The sequence below is a fragment of the Rhinoraja longicauda genome, chromosome 10 (genome assembly GCF_053455715.1).
Source record: "Rhinoraja longicauda isolate Sanriku21f chromosome 10, sRhiLon1.1, whole genome shotgun sequence".
NCBI lineage: Eukaryota > Metazoa > Chordata > Chondrichthyes > Rajiformes > Arhynchobatidae > Rhinoraja > Rhinoraja longicauda.
Genome location: NC_135962.1, coordinates 45,694,645 through 45,713,476, shown reverse-complemented (window position 1 = coordinate 45,713,476; position 18,832 = coordinate 45,694,645). Strand labels below are relative to the sequence as shown.

The 18,832-nt window shown below is 43.5% G+C and overlaps 1 protein-coding gene across 1 annotated transcript in view; it reads left to right on the top strand.

Moving 5' to 3' along the window:
* Window positions 1–18,832, top strand: part of LOC144597527 (uncharacterized) — a 55,138-nt gene that overhangs the window by 18,492 nt on the left and 17,814 nt on the right. The window contains exon 7 of the mRNA XM_078407007.1: window positions 8,941–9,071. Within this exon, the coding sequence (XP_078263133.1) occupies window positions 8,941–9,071 (131 nt within the window). The remainder of the gene's footprint in view (window positions 1–8,940; window positions 9,072–18,832) is intronic.

Here is an 18,832-nt window from a genome sequence, read left to right as displayed (position 1 = left end):
CCGATATAGATAAGTTGACATCTAGAGCAGCGGATGCAATAGATGAGGTTGGAGGAGGTGCAGGTGAACCTCTGTCTCACCTGAAAAGACTGTTTGGGTCCTTTGATGGAGTTGAGGGGGGAGGTAAAGGGACAGGTGTTGCATCTCGTGCGGTTGCAAGGGAAAGTGCCCGGGGTTAGGGTGGTCTGGGTAGGAAGGGACGAGTGGACCAGGGAGTTGCGGAGGGAACGGTCTCTGCGGAACGCAGAGAGGGGAGGGGATGGGAAGATATGGCCAGTGGTGGGGTCCTGTTGTAGGTGACGGAAATGTTGGTGGATGATATGTTGGATCCGCTGGCTGGTGGGGTGGAAGGTGAAAACGAGGGGGATCCTGTCCTTGTTGCGAGTGGGGGGATGGGGAGCAAGAGCGGAGCTGCGGGATGTAGAAGAGACCCTAGTGAGAGCCTCATCTATAATGGAGGAGGGGAAGCCCCGTTTTCTGAAAAACGAGCACATCTCGGAAGCCCTAGTCTGAAACACCTCATCCCGGGCGCAGATGCGGCGTAGACGGAGGAATTGGGAGTATGGAATAGACTTTTTGCAGGGGACCGGGTGGGAAGAAGTGTAGTCCAGATAGCTGTGCGAGTCGGTGGGCTTGTAATAAATGTAATAAATGTCCGTCACTAGTTTTTCTCCTGTGATGGAGATGGTGAGGTCCAGAAACGGGAGGGAGATGTCAGAGATAGTCCAGGTATATTTAAGGGCAGGATGGAAATTGGAGGTGAAGTGTATGAAGTCAGTGAGTTCTGCATCTGCGCCCGGGATGAGGTGTTTCAGACTAGGGCTTCCGAGATGTCCTCGTTTTTCAGAAAACGGGGCTTCCCCTCCTCCATTATAGATGAGGCTCTCACTAGGGTCTCTTCTACATCCCGCAGCTCCGCTCTTGCTCCCCATCCCCCCACTCGCAACAAGGACAGGATCCCCCTCGTTCTCACCTTCCACCCCACCAGCCAGCGGATCCAACATATCATCCACCAACATTTCCGTCACCTACAACAGGACCCCACCACTGGCCATATCTTCCCATCCCCTCCCCTCTCTGCGTTCCGCAGAGACCGTTCCCTCCGCAACTCCCTGGTCCACTCGTCCCTTCCTACCCAAACCACCCTAACCCCGGGCACTTTCCCTTGCAACCGCACGAGATGCAACACCTGTCCCTTTACCTCCCCCCTCAACTCCATCAAAGGACCCAAACAGTCTTTCCAGGTGAGACAGAGGTTCACCTGCACCTCCTCCAACCTCATCTATTGCATCCGCTGCTCTAGATGTCAACTTATCTATATCGGCGAAACCAAGCGCAGGCTCGGCGATCGCTTCGCTGAAAACCTGCGCTCGGTCCGCATTAACGCAACTGATCTCCCGGTGGCCCAGCACTTTAACTCCCCCTCCCATTCCCAGTCTGATCTCTCTGTCATGGGCCTCCTCCAGTGCCATAGTGAGGCCCGCCGGAAATTGGAGGAGCAGCACCTCATATTTCGCCTGGGCAGTTTGCGGCCCGGTGGTATGAACGTCGACTTCTCCAACTTCAGATAGCTCCTCTGTCCCTCCCTTCCCCTCCTCCTTCCCAGATCTCCCTCTATCTTCCTGTCTCCACCTATATCCTTCCTTTGTCCCACCCCCGACATCAGTCTGAAGAAGGGTCTCGACCCGAAACGTCACCCATTCCTTCTCACCCGAGATGCTGCCTGACCTGCTGAGTTACTCCAGCATTTTGTGAATAAATCGATTTGTACCAGCATCTGCAGTTATTTTCTTATATGTACAACTCTATGGTCCGATCGCTGTAAGTCAGGGGAAGGCCACAAAGAGACCTGCTAATAGTTCAAACATTTTCTACTTTGATTTCACTGTTTAATTGTTATCAGCTATTTAGAATAAAGTTGTCAGTTCATTTCCAAGTGATAATTGAGATAATTTAGAACGGAGGAAAATAACTGCAGATGCTGGTACAAATCAAAGGTATCACAAATATCTGAAGAAGGGTCTCGACCCAAAACGTCAGCCATTCCTTCTCTCCCGAGATGCTGCCTGACCCGCTGAGTTACTCCAGCATTTAATTTAGAATGTAGAGGAGAAGGTATTTATTTATCTAGAGGATAGTGAGTCTGTGGAATACATTGCCATAGATGGCAGTGAAGGCAAGACATTGGGTATTGTTTAAAGTTGAATTTGATAGGTTCTTGATTAGTAAGGGCATCAAAGATTAAGGGGAGAAGGCAGAAGAATAGAGTTGAGAGGGAAAAGTAAATTAGCCATGATTGAATGTCGGAGCAGGCTCGATGGGCCAAATGGCCTAATTTTGCTCCTATGTCTTATGGTTTTATAATTGCAATATATAAATCAACATATTTCCAAATAATTTTCATATGTTTTAGGGTGTAATTACTTACCATAAGACTTTTGACTACAGGTGTAAATCAAGTGGATTTATTTTCATTTATTTCCATTGACTTCGGGTCTGTTAAGCAGTTTCCTATGTAACATCAACATCAGCCCCCTGACTTTTATGCACAGCCATATACCTATCATGTAGCATAATGCAGAGTTAACCTAAAAACAGGGTCATTCCATTTGAAGTTAGAGCTTTATATTCTACACACACAATGAACACTTAACCAGATTAATAGCTCCATTGTTTTCATTGGAAATACTTAATCTGTTTATCTAAATGGGTCACTTTAACACCTCATTATTTTAGCTGGCAAAAATGTTGTTCATTACTTTTTCAAGCTTGACTAAACTATTCCATTATTTCCACCACTGATTCCTTTTTGATTTTGATCAAGTTAATTCCATCTGACCTCCCACACAAAGAGTCGACCTCATCACCCCTCTTAAAAATTAAATATTTAGGAAGAATTAGTTCATTCTCTCTTTATTTCCGTTGGGTTGGAGAGTTTTCTTAGAATGGCCTTAGATGAATTATTTTGCAAAACTGCACCAAATAATTTTAAGATGCCAGATGCGTACACCGAGCTGATTAAAGAATATTCAGGGGTGATTTCAATGCTCTAGAGTTGAATTTCTTCCAATAAGATAACATTGACAACTGCATCAGTGCTACCTCCTGCACCCATGCAGAACTCATGGATTTCATTAACTTCACCACCAATTTCTATCTTGCACTCAAATTCACCTGGACCATCTCCGACATCTCCCTCCCCTTTCTTGATCTCACCGTCTCCATCACCGTAGATAGACTGATGTCTATTACTAACTCACTAACTCCCACAACTATCTCGACCACTATTTATTCACAAAATCCTGGAGTAATTCAGCAGGTCAGGCAGCATCTCAGGAGAGAAGGAATGGGCGACGTTTCGAGTCGAGACCCTTCTTCAGACTGATGTCAGGGGGGCAGGACAAAGGAAGGATATAGGTGGAGACAGGGAGATAGAGGGAGATCTGGGAAGGGGGAGGGGAAGAGAGGGACAGAGGAACTATCTAAAGTTGGAGAAGTCGATGTTCATACCACTGGGCTGCAAGCTGCCCAGGCGAAATATGAGGTGCTGTTCCTTCTCTCCTGAGATGCTGCCTGACCTGCTGAGTTACTCCAGCATTTTGTGAATAAATACCTTCGATTTGTACCAGCATCTGCAGTTATTTTCTTATACTATCTCGACCACACTTCTTCCCACCCTGCTTCCTGCAAAGACGGTATCCCCAACTCACAATTCCTCTGTCTTCGCCGCATCTGCGTCCAAGATGAGGTGTTCCATACCAGGACATCCGAGGTGTCATGTGTTGGAAGGAACTGCAGATGCTGGTTTAAACCGAAGATAGACATAAAATGCCGGAGTAACTTAGCAGGACAGGCAGCATCTCTGGAGAGAAGGAATAGGTGACGTTTCGGGACGAGACCCTTCTTCAGACTGGAGTTACTCCAGTATTTTATGTCTATCTTTTGCTGCCACAGATGTATATTAATAATAATAATAATAATGCATTACATTTATATAGCGCTTTTCATATACTCAAAGACGCTTTACAGGGATTTAGAGAACATAGGGAAGTGAATAAATAGATAAATAAGTAAACGAACAGAGAAAGGAGACAGAAGGTGAGGTGACCTTCAGTGGTTGATTTTCTTGCTGAGGATTTTCTTTTCAAAAAATGGTGACTCGTGAAGTGAATTTAAAACAGATAATATGGAGAAAAAAAACTCAGCAGATCAAACAGATTCATTGCATTTCAAGTTGATATTCTACCATCCAGGGCTAAGCGAAAATATTTGGAGAGAATAGAACAAAGCAATACAATTGATATCACACCCACAATTTCCCATTAAAAAAAGATTCATAAAAGTCAACTTCTTTACATCGGCGAAACCATACGCAGGCTCGGCGATCGTTTCGCTCAACACCTTCGCTCAGTCCACCTTAACCAACCTAATCTCCCGATGGCTGAGCACTTCAACTCCCCCTCCAACTCCCAGTCTGACCTTTCTGTCATGGGCCTCCTCCAGTGCCATAGTGAGGCCTACTGGAAATTGGAGGAACAGCACTTCATATTTCGCTTGGGCAGCTTGCAGCCCAGCGGTATGAATATTGACTTCTCCAACTTTAGATAGTTCCTCTGTCCCTCTCTTCCCCTCCCCCTTCCCAGTTCTCTCTCTATCTTCCTGACTCCACCTATATCCTTCCTTTGTCCCGCTCCCCAGACATCAGTCTGAAGAAGGGTCTCGACCCGAAACGTCACCCATTCCTTCTTTCCTGAGATGCTGCCTGACCTGCTGAGTTACTACAGCATTTTGTTCATAAAAGTCAAGATACCACAGGAATTAATCCAGGCAGAGCGAGACAGGGCGACATTCCTCAGTTGCCTCAGATAGTAGAGGCGTTGGTGTGCCTTCTTGGCTGTGGCATCAATGTCTTTGGCCCATGACGGACCATTACTGATATTAATGTCAAGGAACTTGAAGCTTTCAACCATTTCTACTACTGCACCATTGATACTGGTTGTTGCATGTACTCCCTCATGAATTCAATAACTAGCTCCTTCATCTTGCAGACATTGATGGAGAGGTTACGTCCTGGCACCATATCACTAAGTTCTCTATCTCCTTCCTGTACTCTGTCACATCATTGTTTATGATTCAGCCCATTGCAGTGGCGTCATCTGCAAACTCGTAGATGGAATTGGAGCCAAATTTGGCCGTACAGTCGTGAGTGTACAGGTAGTATAGTAGGGGACTGAGAACGCATCCTTGCAGGGCACTGGTGTTGGGAATTAATGTGGCGGTATTGAGGTTTGTGGATCAGAAAGTCGAGGATCCAGTGGCAGAGGGGGGAGCTGGTTCCAGGTCCGAACGGTTGGAGAGGAGTTTGGATGGGATTATGGTGTTGAAGGCAGAGCTATAGCCAATAAATAGGAGTCTAATGTAGGAGCCCTTGTCTACCCTTCGTTACTTTTTTGCATATCTTTCGTTCATGGTTCTTTATCTCTCTACATCATCGTCTATATCTCTCGTTTCCCTTATCCCTAACCAGTCTGAAGAAGGGTCTCGACTCGAAACGTCACCCATTCCATCTCTCCAGAGATGCTGCCTGACCCGCTGAGTTACTCTAGCTTTTTGTGTCTATCTACCCTATCTGTGACTCTTATCATTTTATATTCTTCTATCGGGTCTCTTCTCGACCTCCACATACCAGGCAGGCACGGTAGCGCAGCGGTAGAGTTGCTGCTTTACAGCGAATGCAGCGCCGGAGACTCAGGTTCGATCCTGACTACGGGTGCTGCACTGTAAGGAGTTTGTACGTTCTCCCCGTGACCTGCGTGGGTTTTCTCCGAGATCTTCGGTTTCCTCCCACACTCCAAAGACGTACAGGTATGTAGGTTAATTGGCTGGGTAAATGTAAAAAATTGTCCCTAGTGGGTGTAGGATAGTGTTAATGTACGGGGATCACTGGGCGGCACGGACTTGGAGGGCCGAAAAGGCCTGTTTCCGGCTGTATATATATGATATGATATGATGATGCCACAATGATCAGTGAGAGGAACTCAGCTTTTTACAATCAATGTTAATGGTTTGGATGGACTGTAAGGCATCCAAGATTGCTAACATTACATTCCTACATGAGAATGTGAAGGAGAAGACAAATAGATAAAGTAAAGATATCGGGAAGAAAGTGGAGATATAAAAAAGGCTACGTGAGGCTATTATTTTGGCAAAATAGAATAAAATGGTGTAAATTGTCAAAGAGATGTCAACAACATTTAACAGGTCATTTATGGAAGTTAACTGTTCGTAAATAGTAGGAGCAGAATTAGTCCATTGGGCCCATCAGTTCTACTCCGCCATTCAATCATGTCTGATCTATCTTTCCCGCTCAACCCTATTCTCCTGCCTTCTCCCCGTAACCTCTGACACCCTTACTTATGAAAATTCTGTCAATCTCCGCTTTAAAAGTACCCACAGACCAAGCCTCCACAGCCACCCATGGCAATGAATTTCACAGATTCATCACCCTCTAACTAAAGACATTTCTCCTTGTCTGCTTTCTAAAGGTACATGCTTTTATTCTGAGGCTATGGCCTCTGGTCCTAGACTACCCATTAATGGAAACATCCTCTCCACACCACTCTATCCAAGCTTTTCACTATTCGGTAAGTTTCACTGAATTCCCCCGCAACCTGTTAAACTCCAGCGAGTACAGGCCCAGTACCAACAAATACTCATCACACATTAACCCAATCATCCGGGGATCATTTTCGTAAACCTTCTCGGGACCCTATCCAACACCAGCACAACCTTCCTCAGATATGGGACCCAAAACTGCTCACAATACTCCAAATGCAATCTGACCCGTTCCTTATAAAACCTCAGCATTCCATCCCTGTTTTTATATTCTAGTCCTCTTGAAATAAATGATAACGTTGCATTTGCCTTCCTTACTAATCTTTTTGGAATTAATCTTTTGAGAATCATGCGTCAGCTTCGCAAGTCCCTCTGCACCTCCGATTTCTGAATCTGAAATGGTCAAAATCTTTTCCCATGGTAAGGGTATCAATAACAAGAGATTGGAGCTTTAAAGGGGATCTCATAGATAAGAGAGAAAGGTTGATATCTGAGAAGGTGGTGGAATCAGATGCAACTACTGTGCTTAAGAGGTATATAACCATAATCCACCCTAACGCTGATTAAAAAAAATATTTCAGGTAACTTCTCCATTTGTTGCAGGGTAGTATATATAAATTTGTGCTAAGCAAAGCACTGGTTAGGCAAGGCTATTATATAGTTTCTAGCAAGGCACTTTAATATTGTGAGACAAAACTGACTGCAGAAATGAAGTGAATCTGCTGGTGCAAAGTTAGTGCATATTTATTTCAAGAGTCGGCGGCACGGTGGCGCAACGGTAGAGTTGCTGCCTTACAGCGAATGCAGCGCCGGAGACTCAGGTTCGATCCTGACTACGGGTGCTGTACTGTAAGGAGTTTGTACGTTCTCCCCGTGACCTGCGTGGGTTTTCTCCGAGATCTTCGGTTTCCTCCCACACACCAAAGACGTACAGGTATGTAGGTTAATTGACTGTAGGTTTTTTAAATTGTCCCTAGTGTGTGTAGGATAGTGTTAATGTGCGGGGATCGCTGGGCGGTGCAGACTTGGTGGGCCGAAAAGGCCTGTTTCCGCGCTGTATCTGAAATATGAAAAAAATAAAATATGAAAGAGTCAAGAGTGTTTACTTGTCAATAGACACAAAATGCTGGTGTAACTCAGCGGGACAGGCAGCATCTCTGGAGAGAAAGAATGGGTGACTTTTCAGGTCGAGACCCTTCTTCAGATTCGTCAGGGGAACGGGAAACGAGAGATATAGACAGTGCTGTAGAGAGATGTAGAACAAATTAGTGAGAGAAATGCAAAAAAAGCCGATGATAAAGGAAACAGGCCACTGTTAGTTGTTTGCTAAGTGAGAACGGGAGCCTGGTGCAACTTGGGTGGGGAGGGGGGGATGAAGAGAGAGGGAGTGCAGGGATTACTTGAAGTTAGAGAAATTATGGTTACTTGTCATATGTATTCAACAAAACAATGAAATTCTTACGCTGTAGCTTAACAGGCCTGTAATGTAATAACATACTGTTAATATATAATAATCAAAAAATACAACAAATCAATAACCCTAACACTAGGTAACGATTATAATGCAAAAACCAAAGTTCACAGTGCAACCAAAGACAGAGTCTGTAGAAGATCAGAGTTGCTGAGGGTAGTGTTGTGTAATATTCAACAGCCCGATGGTTGCTGGGAAGAAGCTGTTCTTGAACATGGTGGCCATGGTTTTCAGGTTCCCATACATTCTTCCAAATGATAGGAGCGAATGAGAGCATGGCCAAGATGGTGCATGTCTGATGCGATTGCCTGCTTTTTTGCTATTTTCCTATAGATCCTTTCAGTGGTGGGGAGATCATGCGTGTGATGGACCAGGCTGTGTCCACCGCTCTCTGTAATTCACAAATTCACAAGTTCACAAGTTATAAGAGTAGAATTAAGCCATTCGGCCTATCAAGTCTACTCCGCCATTCAATAATGGCTGATCTCTGCCTCCTAATCCCATTTTCCTGTCTTCTGTTATAATCAAGAATTTGTTTATCTCTGCCTTAAAAAGTATCCACTGACTTGGCCTCCACAGTCCTCTCTGGTAATGAGTTCACAGATTAACTACCCTCTGACCAAAGAAGTTCCTCCTCATCTCCTTTCTAAAAGTGCGCCCTTTAATTCTGAGGCTATAACCTCTGGTCCTAGCCTCTGCCACCAGTGGAAACATCCTTCCCACATCCACTCTATCTATGCCTTTCATTATTCTGTAAAATTCAATGAGGTCCCCCCTCAACCATTCTAAACTCCAGCACGTACAGGCTCAGTGGTGTCAAACACTCATCATATGCTAATCTCCTTTATTCCCAGGTGACCAGGTTGCCAAACTAGGCAACAATTCAACCAGCAAGTACGCTGTCTACTGTACACCTATAGAAGTTCGATGGAATGTTCATCGACAAACGGAATCTGCAAAATCTTCTAAGAAAGTAGAGGCGTTGGTGAGCTTTCTTTGAGATTGCTTCAATGTGCTGAACCAAGGACAGATCTTTAGTTTAGAGATACAGCGCGGAAACAGGCCCTGACCAGCGGTCCCTGCATATTAACACTATTCGACACACACTGGGGAAAATTTTTACATTTACCAAGCCAATTAACCTAAACACCTGCACGTCTTTTGAGTGTGGGAGGAAACCGAAGATCTCGGAGAAAACCCACGCAGGTCACGGGGAGAACGTACAAACTCCGTACAGACAGCACCCGTAGTCGGGATCGAACCCGGGTCTCCGGTGCCGCATTCGATGTAAGGCAGCAACTCTACCGCTGCACCACCATTCCAGTCATGTCAGAGACATGCTGCTTAGGAACTTGAAGCTGTTGACTCTCTCCACCACTGTCAAGTCAATAAAGGTTTGTAGTTCCTGGGCTTCCCCCACCCCCTCCCCTGACAACCCTCTGAAGTCAACAATCGGCTCCTTGATCTTGTTAATGTTGAGAGCACGATTGTTGTTCTGGCGCCATTCAATCAGATTTTCAATCTCACTACAAAATGCTCCCAAATAGCTTTATAAGACTGCCACAATGCCTTTACAGTTCGGTAAGACAAAGCCACCCATCTCACACTGAAAACACGACCAAGTTTCAACAGTTGACAGTGAAGAGCCTCAGCACATGCAGTTAACTCATCCTGATTCTTAGGAGACCTATGAGATAAGGAATACAATTTATCACAAAATATCTGAAAATGATTCAAACCTGCAACTTCATTTATAGCATCACCTACACTGAGTTCAGGCCTGTGACTGGCACAGTGCCAAACAGTTGCATTAGGGAAATCATCAAGAAATAGTTTTGCAACCCCAGCATTTCGTCCTAACATTACTGATGCACCATCAGTTACCAGTGATATCACATTTTCGTTTAGGTACTGTATTGAAAAACCACCACTTTGTAAGCAACTTAGAAGCCCATCATATATAGATTTTGCGTTTGCACCAAGTTTCATATGTTCTAAGTCAAAATAGAATTATATAGGTTGGGAAGATTCACCAACTGCTGCTCTCAAGCAGACTACTAGAACAGTTTTCCCATTAATAGTAGTAGATTCATCAATCATAATAGACATTTTAGATTGTTTTGAAATTATATTTCCCACCACTGTCTTTCGCATCTGGTTCCCTATGTGGTGAGAAACATCTGCACATGACTTACGAGAGTGTAGAACGTACCCTAAGTCGATGCCGTTTCTTTCTTGCAGTTCAATATCAGAAGACATATCTGTGTAGGGACTACCTTGGTGTACAATATTATATACAGTTCTAAAAACGCGACCTGTTTTTGCTTCGTCCTTTTTCAGTGACATATACACTACATTTTTTATTGCTTTTTTTTCAGCTGTTTCATTGATTTTTTGGCATCTGATATGAGCTTCACTATTTTTGTGCTTAAAAATCTTTTTTCTTAAACTCATTAACTGTTTTGCTTTGTCATCACTCACTCCTACTACATTAACACTGCACCACTCACGAGACAAATGAATTCCTTGTGTTCGTTCAAGTCCAAGATGACACTTGCTGCATACACTACATCCATTTTTTCTGTTTTTAACAATTAGCCAGGGATATTCTTTCTTTTTGTTTAAGTACATTTCTTGTGGCCAACAGTCTGGAAGATCACATTTTTCAATATCTTTTGAAATATCTTCACGTGGAGCAGCATCAGGCGAAACAGCTGCATCTGTTACATTATCATTTTCAAGTAATCTTGCCTTATTTTCTGGCTGTGTTTTCATTATCATTTATTTCTTCATCGATCTGAAGACGCTGTCTTTCAAAGTATCTCAGTATGCTCATTTTCACAGGGGTACACAAATCTGAAATTTATAGATATTTGATAGTGATTTGATAGTGATATATAATCAAATTTGATGGTGATATATAGTAAAATATTTCCGCTTGCACTATTGTTTTGCTAAATAAAACCACCCACAATAAAATATTCACCACCCACAATTTAGGCTGGAAAAAACTATTGGTACTACTTATTTAATTTTTTCCCCATCCATTCTAATTTGACTGAAACAACTGAGGCACAGCGGCAGAGCGGCAAATAAAATAACGTGGAATAATAAAATAACGTGACTTTACCTGAGCCCGTGCTCGCGGTCCGGTAGCCCTGACAGTGAGTTTAAGAAATTCTCCCTTGAATTTTATTCAAAGGGACGCGGTGTCATTAAAACATGGTGAAAACACAATTACATTACTGAGGAATGTGGATCGATGTATTGATGACACATTGTATAACTATTACCTGTTAACTACTGGCTGTTAACAAGTGCTAACAGTGGCAGTTAACAAATCGTTTTCGTCTGAGTTGAATAAAGTGATAAACGACTCGAATCTTTCTGCAGTACTCATTAAACCCGAGCTGGAAATTGAAAACTAGGGGAAGGCCATCCCCCTGCGTAACCCCCCACTTCCATCACTGGTCGTAGGTATAAAGAGTTTAGAGCAGGGGACTGAGCACACAGCCCTGAGGTGCTCCTGTATTGCTGGTTATCAAGGAGGAACTGCTATTGCCAATTTGTTCTGATTGTAGTTTTGTACATATCCGTACTGATTTTAGAACATTTGCAAAAGTATCTGTGGAAATCTTTACAAAAAGGATTCAACCTTTGTGTATAACCCACACAATACTTTACATGGTTGAATATTTCAAAGTAAAATGTTTCAATGCAGATTAGGTCCAGGAAACTATCTTGGGTCACTACAAATTTACAGTGCGTTCATACTACAGACATTCAACAGTAATGTGGAAACACATTTGCATCATGCCATCACTTAACTGGGAATACAAAACCAATATCAAAGCTCAGATAGTTTGATAGGGAAGCATGGTGAAGCTATCTCTACCAGGAAGCCTTTGTGTACCCAATTCTGATGTTGTGCTCTGGTGTTGAATTTACACAAAAGCTGTTGCACAGAGCAGAAATAAGGTACTTTGCATTGATCGTACACTAACTGTATAAGCAATTACATCATAAACAACTACTGGCTTGGTAACAAATATTGTTTTTTCTCCGCTTGTTTGTCTTGATACAAACTATGGATTTTCATGCTTGATTATTTTTACATAAATGGAGAAATTTAGCTGAGGGATGTCAATAGACAATAGACAATAGGTGCAGGAGTAGGCCATTCGGCCCTTCGAGCCAGCACCGCCATTCAATGTGATCACGGCTGATCATTCACAATCAGTACCACGTTCCTGCCCTCTCCCCAAACCCCCTGACTCCATTATCATTAAAAGCTCTATTTAACTCTCTCTTGAAAGCATTCAGAGAATTGGCCTCCACTGCCTTCTGAGGCAGAGAATTCCACAGATTTACAACTGAGCAAAAAAGTTTTTCCTCATCTCCGTTCTAAATGGCCTACCCCTTATTCTTAAACTGTGGCCCTTGGTTCTGGACCCCCGCAACATCGGGAACATCCAGGAAACTATCTTGGGTCACTACAAATTTATAGTGCGTTCATACTACAGACATTCAACAGTGATGTGGAAACACATTTGCATCATGCCCTCACTTAACTAGGAATACAAAACCAATATCAAAGCTCATATAGTTTGATAGCGAAGCATGGTGAAGGTCAAAAGGTTAGTGATTCACGAGGATGTTGCCAGGACTTGAGGGCCTGAGCTACAGGGAGAGATTGGGCAAGATCGAACTTTATTCCTTGGAACGCAGGAGGATAAGGGGTGATATAAAATCATGAGGGGAATTGATGGGGCCTTTTACCCAGGGTAGGGGAATCAAGAACTAGAGGGCAGAGGTTTCAGGTGAGGGAGGAAAGATTTAATAGGAAGCTGAAGGACAACCTTTTCACTCAGAGAATGGTGGGTATGTGGAACAAGTTGCCAGAGCAGATAGTTGAGTCAGATCCAATAACTGCATTTAAAATACACATGTACAGTTACATGGATAGGAAAGATTTAGAGGGACAAAATTATATCAAAAATTCTCTAGAATTTATTCAGCAACTTTCATATCCCTCTTTCATAGAGAACTCAAGAATATATAGACCCAGTGGTGCAGTGATAGGGTTGCTGCTTTACAGTGCCAGAGACTCAGGTTTGCTCCTGACTAATGGTGCTTGTCTGTGCAGAGTTTATACGTTCTCCCCTTGACCTGCTTGGGTTTTCTCCAGGATTTCCAGTTTCCTCCCACACTCTAAAGGTTTGTAGGCTAATTGGCTTGGTAAAACTGTGAATTGTGCCTAGTGTGCGTGTAGGATAGTGTTAGTGTGCGCGGCTCGTTGGTCGATGGGTCGAAAGGCCTGTTTCCTTGCTGTATCACTAAACTAAACTAAACTAAATATTCAGCTCAGCCTTTCCCAATAGTTCAGAATCAACCTCTGCTGTACCTCCTCTTAAGCAAGTATTCTCTCTCTCTCTGGAATTGTAATACACTTTTAATCCCGTTCATTCACTTTCTCCGCATTCCGGTGACATTCTCTTGATGGCCACCAGATCTCTGCAATATTCAACGTAAAAATGCATCCAGCTACGTTTTGAATGTAAACCATAGCAAAACCATTGATCGGATATGATTTTAGTTCTATTTGTATTGTGACCCATGTGTGCACAGAGCTCTCTTCTGGTCAGGATGGTAAGAACTCAATTTAGATAGAGGCCATGCAAGACAGACGAGGTTTACACTGGCTTTGATCCAAACAGCAATTTGAAAGGAAGGATGCAGTGTCAGCACACTTCAAGTCTACAGGCAAGGTTTTTTTCCATTGATTGAAGGGGCATACGTATTGTTGGTAAGACCAGTATTTTACGGTCATTCCTCAAAGCCTTTTAGAAGGTGCATTATTGAACCAGTTGAAGGTATTCATTCACAAAATGCTGGAGTAACTCAGCGGGTCAGGCAGCATCTCAGGAGAGAAGGAATGGGTGATGTTTCGGGTCGAGACCCTTCTTCAGACTGATGTCAGGGGGGCGGGACAAAGGAAGGATATAGGTGGAGACAGTAAGACAGTGGGAGATCTGGGAAGGGGGAGGGGAAGAGAGGGCTCCCACAATATTTTGCTGTAGTTTAGTTCAGGGTTACAGCGCAGAAACAGGCACTTCGGATGGGATTGCCAACTTCCTCACTCCCAAATAAGGGGCAAAGGGTGACGTTACCGCCCCGCGCCCCACGTGACCTCACACAGCCAGCGGCCACTTGCTCCCACTCCACCAATGGCGGCCTCCTGGGCCGGGAGGCGGGTTGCTACGCAACCTTCGTTCGGTGGCGCTCGGGCCTACACTGTCCGGGACTACAGCGGCCCCCGGCCTACAGCGTCCAGGCCTATAGTGTCCGGGTCTACAGTGTCCGGGCCTCCAGTGTTCGGGCCTACAGTGTCCGGGCCTACAGTGCAGTCTGGGACTGCCGCCCGGATAAGGGCGGTCCCATACGGGACAAACCAATTTAGCCCAAAATACGGGATGTCCCGGCTAATACGGGGGCAGTTGGCAGCCCTACCTTCGGCCCACCAAGGCCGCTCCAACCAGCCATCTCTTACACTAACACTATCCTACACACAGTGGGGACGATTCACAATTAAGCCAAGCCAATTAACTCACAAACCTATATGTCGTTGGAATGTTGGAGGAAACCAGAGATCCCAAAGAAAACCCACGCAGGTCACAGGGAGAACCTACAAGCTCCGTACAGACAGCACCCATGGTCAGGATCGAACCCTGGTCTCTGGCACTGTAAGGCAGCACCTCTACCACTGTGCCACCCTACCACCTCTTTACTGGGTAGTGTTCCAGGGTATAGACCTGGCAACAGTAATGGAATGATAATATTTCCAAAGATAGACACGAAATGCTGGAGTAACTCAGCGGGTCAGGCAGCATCTCTGGAGAAAAGGAATAGGTGACATTTCGGGTTGGAATCCTTCTTCAGACTGCTTGAAATAATATTTCCGAGTCAGAATGATGTGTGACTTAAGGAAAGGACGTTCCATGCTTCTTTTGTCTTTCCAAATGGTATAAAACAAGTTTAGGGGAGCTGTTGAAAACGTTTCAACCAGTTGTTGGATTGTGTTTTATAAAAGTCAAATATGATGGATTATTTTAGACATCCTCGGGAATTGTAGAATAGGGGGAGCAGCTAGTTAATTGAAACGAGAACCAGACTTAATAACAAAATCGCCTCACTATTTATCTTCCGCGGAAACTTTAAGGCCATCAAAATCAGTTTTTAAATTAAAGAATCGGTTTGGTAAATAAACAGTACTGTTACAAACACAGTAACACTGGTCCACTACAGGAGGCCACTCATGGGATGCAGTTCGAATACTGAGATGGCCATGAGTTGTTCTCGTGTAGGAAGGAACTGCAGTTGCTAGCTTACACTGAAGATAGACACAAAATGCTGGAGTAACCCAACGGAACAGGCTTTACCTCTGGAGAGAAGGAATGTGATGGTTCAGGTTGAGACCTTTTTTCAGACTTTCTTCACCCATTCCTTCACTCCATAAGACAATGGGGCTACGTTAATAGGCCTACATCAAACCAAATGGCGGATGCCTTCAGTTTAAATTATCTTGCACTCTTGAGATTAAGGAAGGTTTCAGAGAAGACATGCTTTGTCAGTTCGCTCAGCAAACATTGCCATGGGCATATTGTCTTGCCATAAATGGAACATTTGGATACCCATAGAGTCAGTCTTCACAGCACTAGTTTTGGGTGCATGGGATCTCTGTCCTCAGAAGCTTTTGGATCATTCATGTAAATTGCACATAGGCATTCACATTGTTTCTAAGTTTTAAAAACACTTGGAATAAGGTCTTAAGGTCATAAGTGATAGGAGCAGAATTAGACCCATCAAGTCTGTCTCTCCCCCCTAACCTCATTCTCCTGCCTTCTCCCCATAACCCCTGACTAAGCAAGAATCTATCTATCTCTACCTTAAAAATATCCATAAACTTGGCCTCCACTGCCGTCTGTGGCAAAGAATTCCACAGATTCACCACCGTCTGACTAAAGAACCTTTACTTCTGAGGCTATGACCTCTGGTCCTAGACTCTCCCACTAGTAGAAACATCCCCTCCACATCCACTCTGTCCAGGCCAAGAAATGAGGGCTATGCAAATTTTTGGAGATATAAATGAGTAGATTTTCTCGTTAACTAGGAGACTAGAAACAAGTTGTGTTTAAACTAGGTAACGTTTGAGAGTACTCAGCCCTACCTCAAATGGTTGGATGTATTGCATAAATGACAAGGGTGGTATTTCTGAATTTTGAGCCCCTGCAAATACTTTGGGAAAATATCAATAGCATTTTATAAATTTTGAGATAAGAAATTTGTGACTACTGATTAACAAAATATGTGCTCAATTATACTTGACTTCTTCCTATCGCATGATCTTTATTCAAAGAAAATAAGTAAATGGCCTTGTAACCTACCCAGAAATGTTGATATTTAATCAGGAGTATCCATCTGTCAGTTTGTTCTGCTGTGAACAATAGTCTTTGTTTTCAATTACCCCTGCTTGTCATAAATATTGCTCATAACTTTCCTTCTGAACTTTTAAACAAGTGGCAATTTTCTTCATCGTTCGGCATCAGCAATTAAGTTGATTTATTTGCCCCTGGAGATGTAATTCCTTTCATGTGCAGGAATTAGCAAAAAGTAAAAGCAAATTAATCTGAGATTTAAACAAACACGGGTAATTGTTCACCAGACCTAGGTTTGCCTGGCTCCTGTGGAATAGATTGTGCAATTAATGGATTTAGATGCAGGTCAGTGAATTTTCAGTGCTATTGATTATGAAAGATATGCTCAAAGAAACTTTTTTAAACCTCTTAGTTTCCATGCCAACCGCAGATGCTAATGGCTCCCTATTCCTCAGGGTTGGTGATTGGGAAGCATTACTGAATCCATTTGTGCTCTACAATTGCGGTTTCATAGAGTGATACAGCGTGGAAACAGACCCTTCGGCCAAACTTGCCCACACTGACCAACAAATCCCAGCTACACCAGTCCCACCTGTCTGCGTTTGGCCCATATCCCACTAAACCTGTCCTATCCATGTACCTGTATAACTGTTTCTTAAAAGTTGCAATAGTCCCTGCCTCAACAACCTCCTCTGGCAGCTTGTTCCATACACCCACTACCCTTTGTGTGAAAAAGCTACCCCTCAGATTCCTATTAAATCTTTCCCCCTTCACCTTGAACCTATGTCCTCAATTTCCCTCCTCTGGGCAAGAGACTCTGTGCATCTACCCAATCTATTTCTCTCATGATTTTATACACGGTTGCAGGATTAAAGTTTCAAACCTTAAACCAATTGTTTGCTGGGATTATTTAACTAAATCTGAAGTTAATGAAAACACTCCATTTCAATTATTTTTATTTTGGGTGGCAACCATATGTCAATAGTCAATAGTCAATTTATTTGTTACATACAGAGGTTTGCTGTTGAGTGTCTAAATCAGGCAGCATAGGGTAGTGTGGAACCATAAAATAATTGATTATTGAAGTCAGTCATTTCACCCAGTGCCATTCCAAGTAGCCCATTCTCTCTGTGTGGGAAAGAACTGCAGAACAGTCTGAAGAAGGGTCTCAACCCGAAATGTCACCCATTCATTCTCTCAAGAGATGCTGCCCGTCTTGCTGAGTTACTCCACCATTTTGTGTCTAGTCCATTCTCTCTCCCTGTCAAAAAAGAATTATTCGCTTCAACTTTCCATCAGTTCCATCTAGTCTTTTCAAACACACTTTCAGGCTGTGCATTCCAGAGAGTAACAACGTGAAGCATAAAATAACATTTGCTTATTTTACTCCTGGTTTAACTCTGCACCCTCTGATTGCCAAGACTTCTAGAAATTAAAAACATCTGTTTATTAATTCTCAAAATTCATGAATTTGTGTATATCTATCAAACCTTTCTGCTTTATGGGAACAACACAAGTTTATCCAAATAACTGAATTCCTTCATCCCCAGCACTGTCTATCAAGTCCACGAAACAAAAGCTTTTCACTGTACCTCAGTATATCTGACAATAAACTGAACTTAACTAAACAGTCTGCCTCGTTGACATCCTGCCTAAATTCTGTTACCCAACATTGTTCAGAGTACCGAAGATAGATACAAAATGCTCAGCGGGACAGGCAGCATCTCTGGAGAGAAGGAATGGGTGACCCTTCTTCTGACTGAGAGTCGGGGGAAATGGAAATGAGGGATATAGACAGTGTTGTAGAGAGATATAGAACAAATGAATGAAAGATATGCAAAAAAGTAACGATGATAAAGGAAACAGACCATTGTTAGCTGTTTGCTAGGTGCGAATGAAAAGCCAGTGCAACTTAAGGGGCAAAGGGATGGAGAGAGAGAATGCAGGGGTTACTTAAAGTTCGAGAAATCAATATTCATGCCACTGGGTTGTAAGCTGCCCAAGTGAAATGTGAGATGTTGTTCCTCCAATTTGTGTTTAGTCTCACTCTTACAATGGAGGAGGCCTAGGACAGAAAGGTCAGTGTGGGAATGGGAAGGGGCAGAAACTTCACCCATTCATTCTCTGAATACCCCGCTGAGTCACTCCAGCATTTTGTGTCCATCTTCGGTTTAAACCAGCATCTGTAGTTCCTTCCTACACATTGTTCAGAGTACTCCAGACAATATTATGCCAGCTTCACATTCCTTAATGCAGCAACCCTGAACATCCATCCCCTCTATCAGCAGCACACCGTGGCTGCAGTGTATGT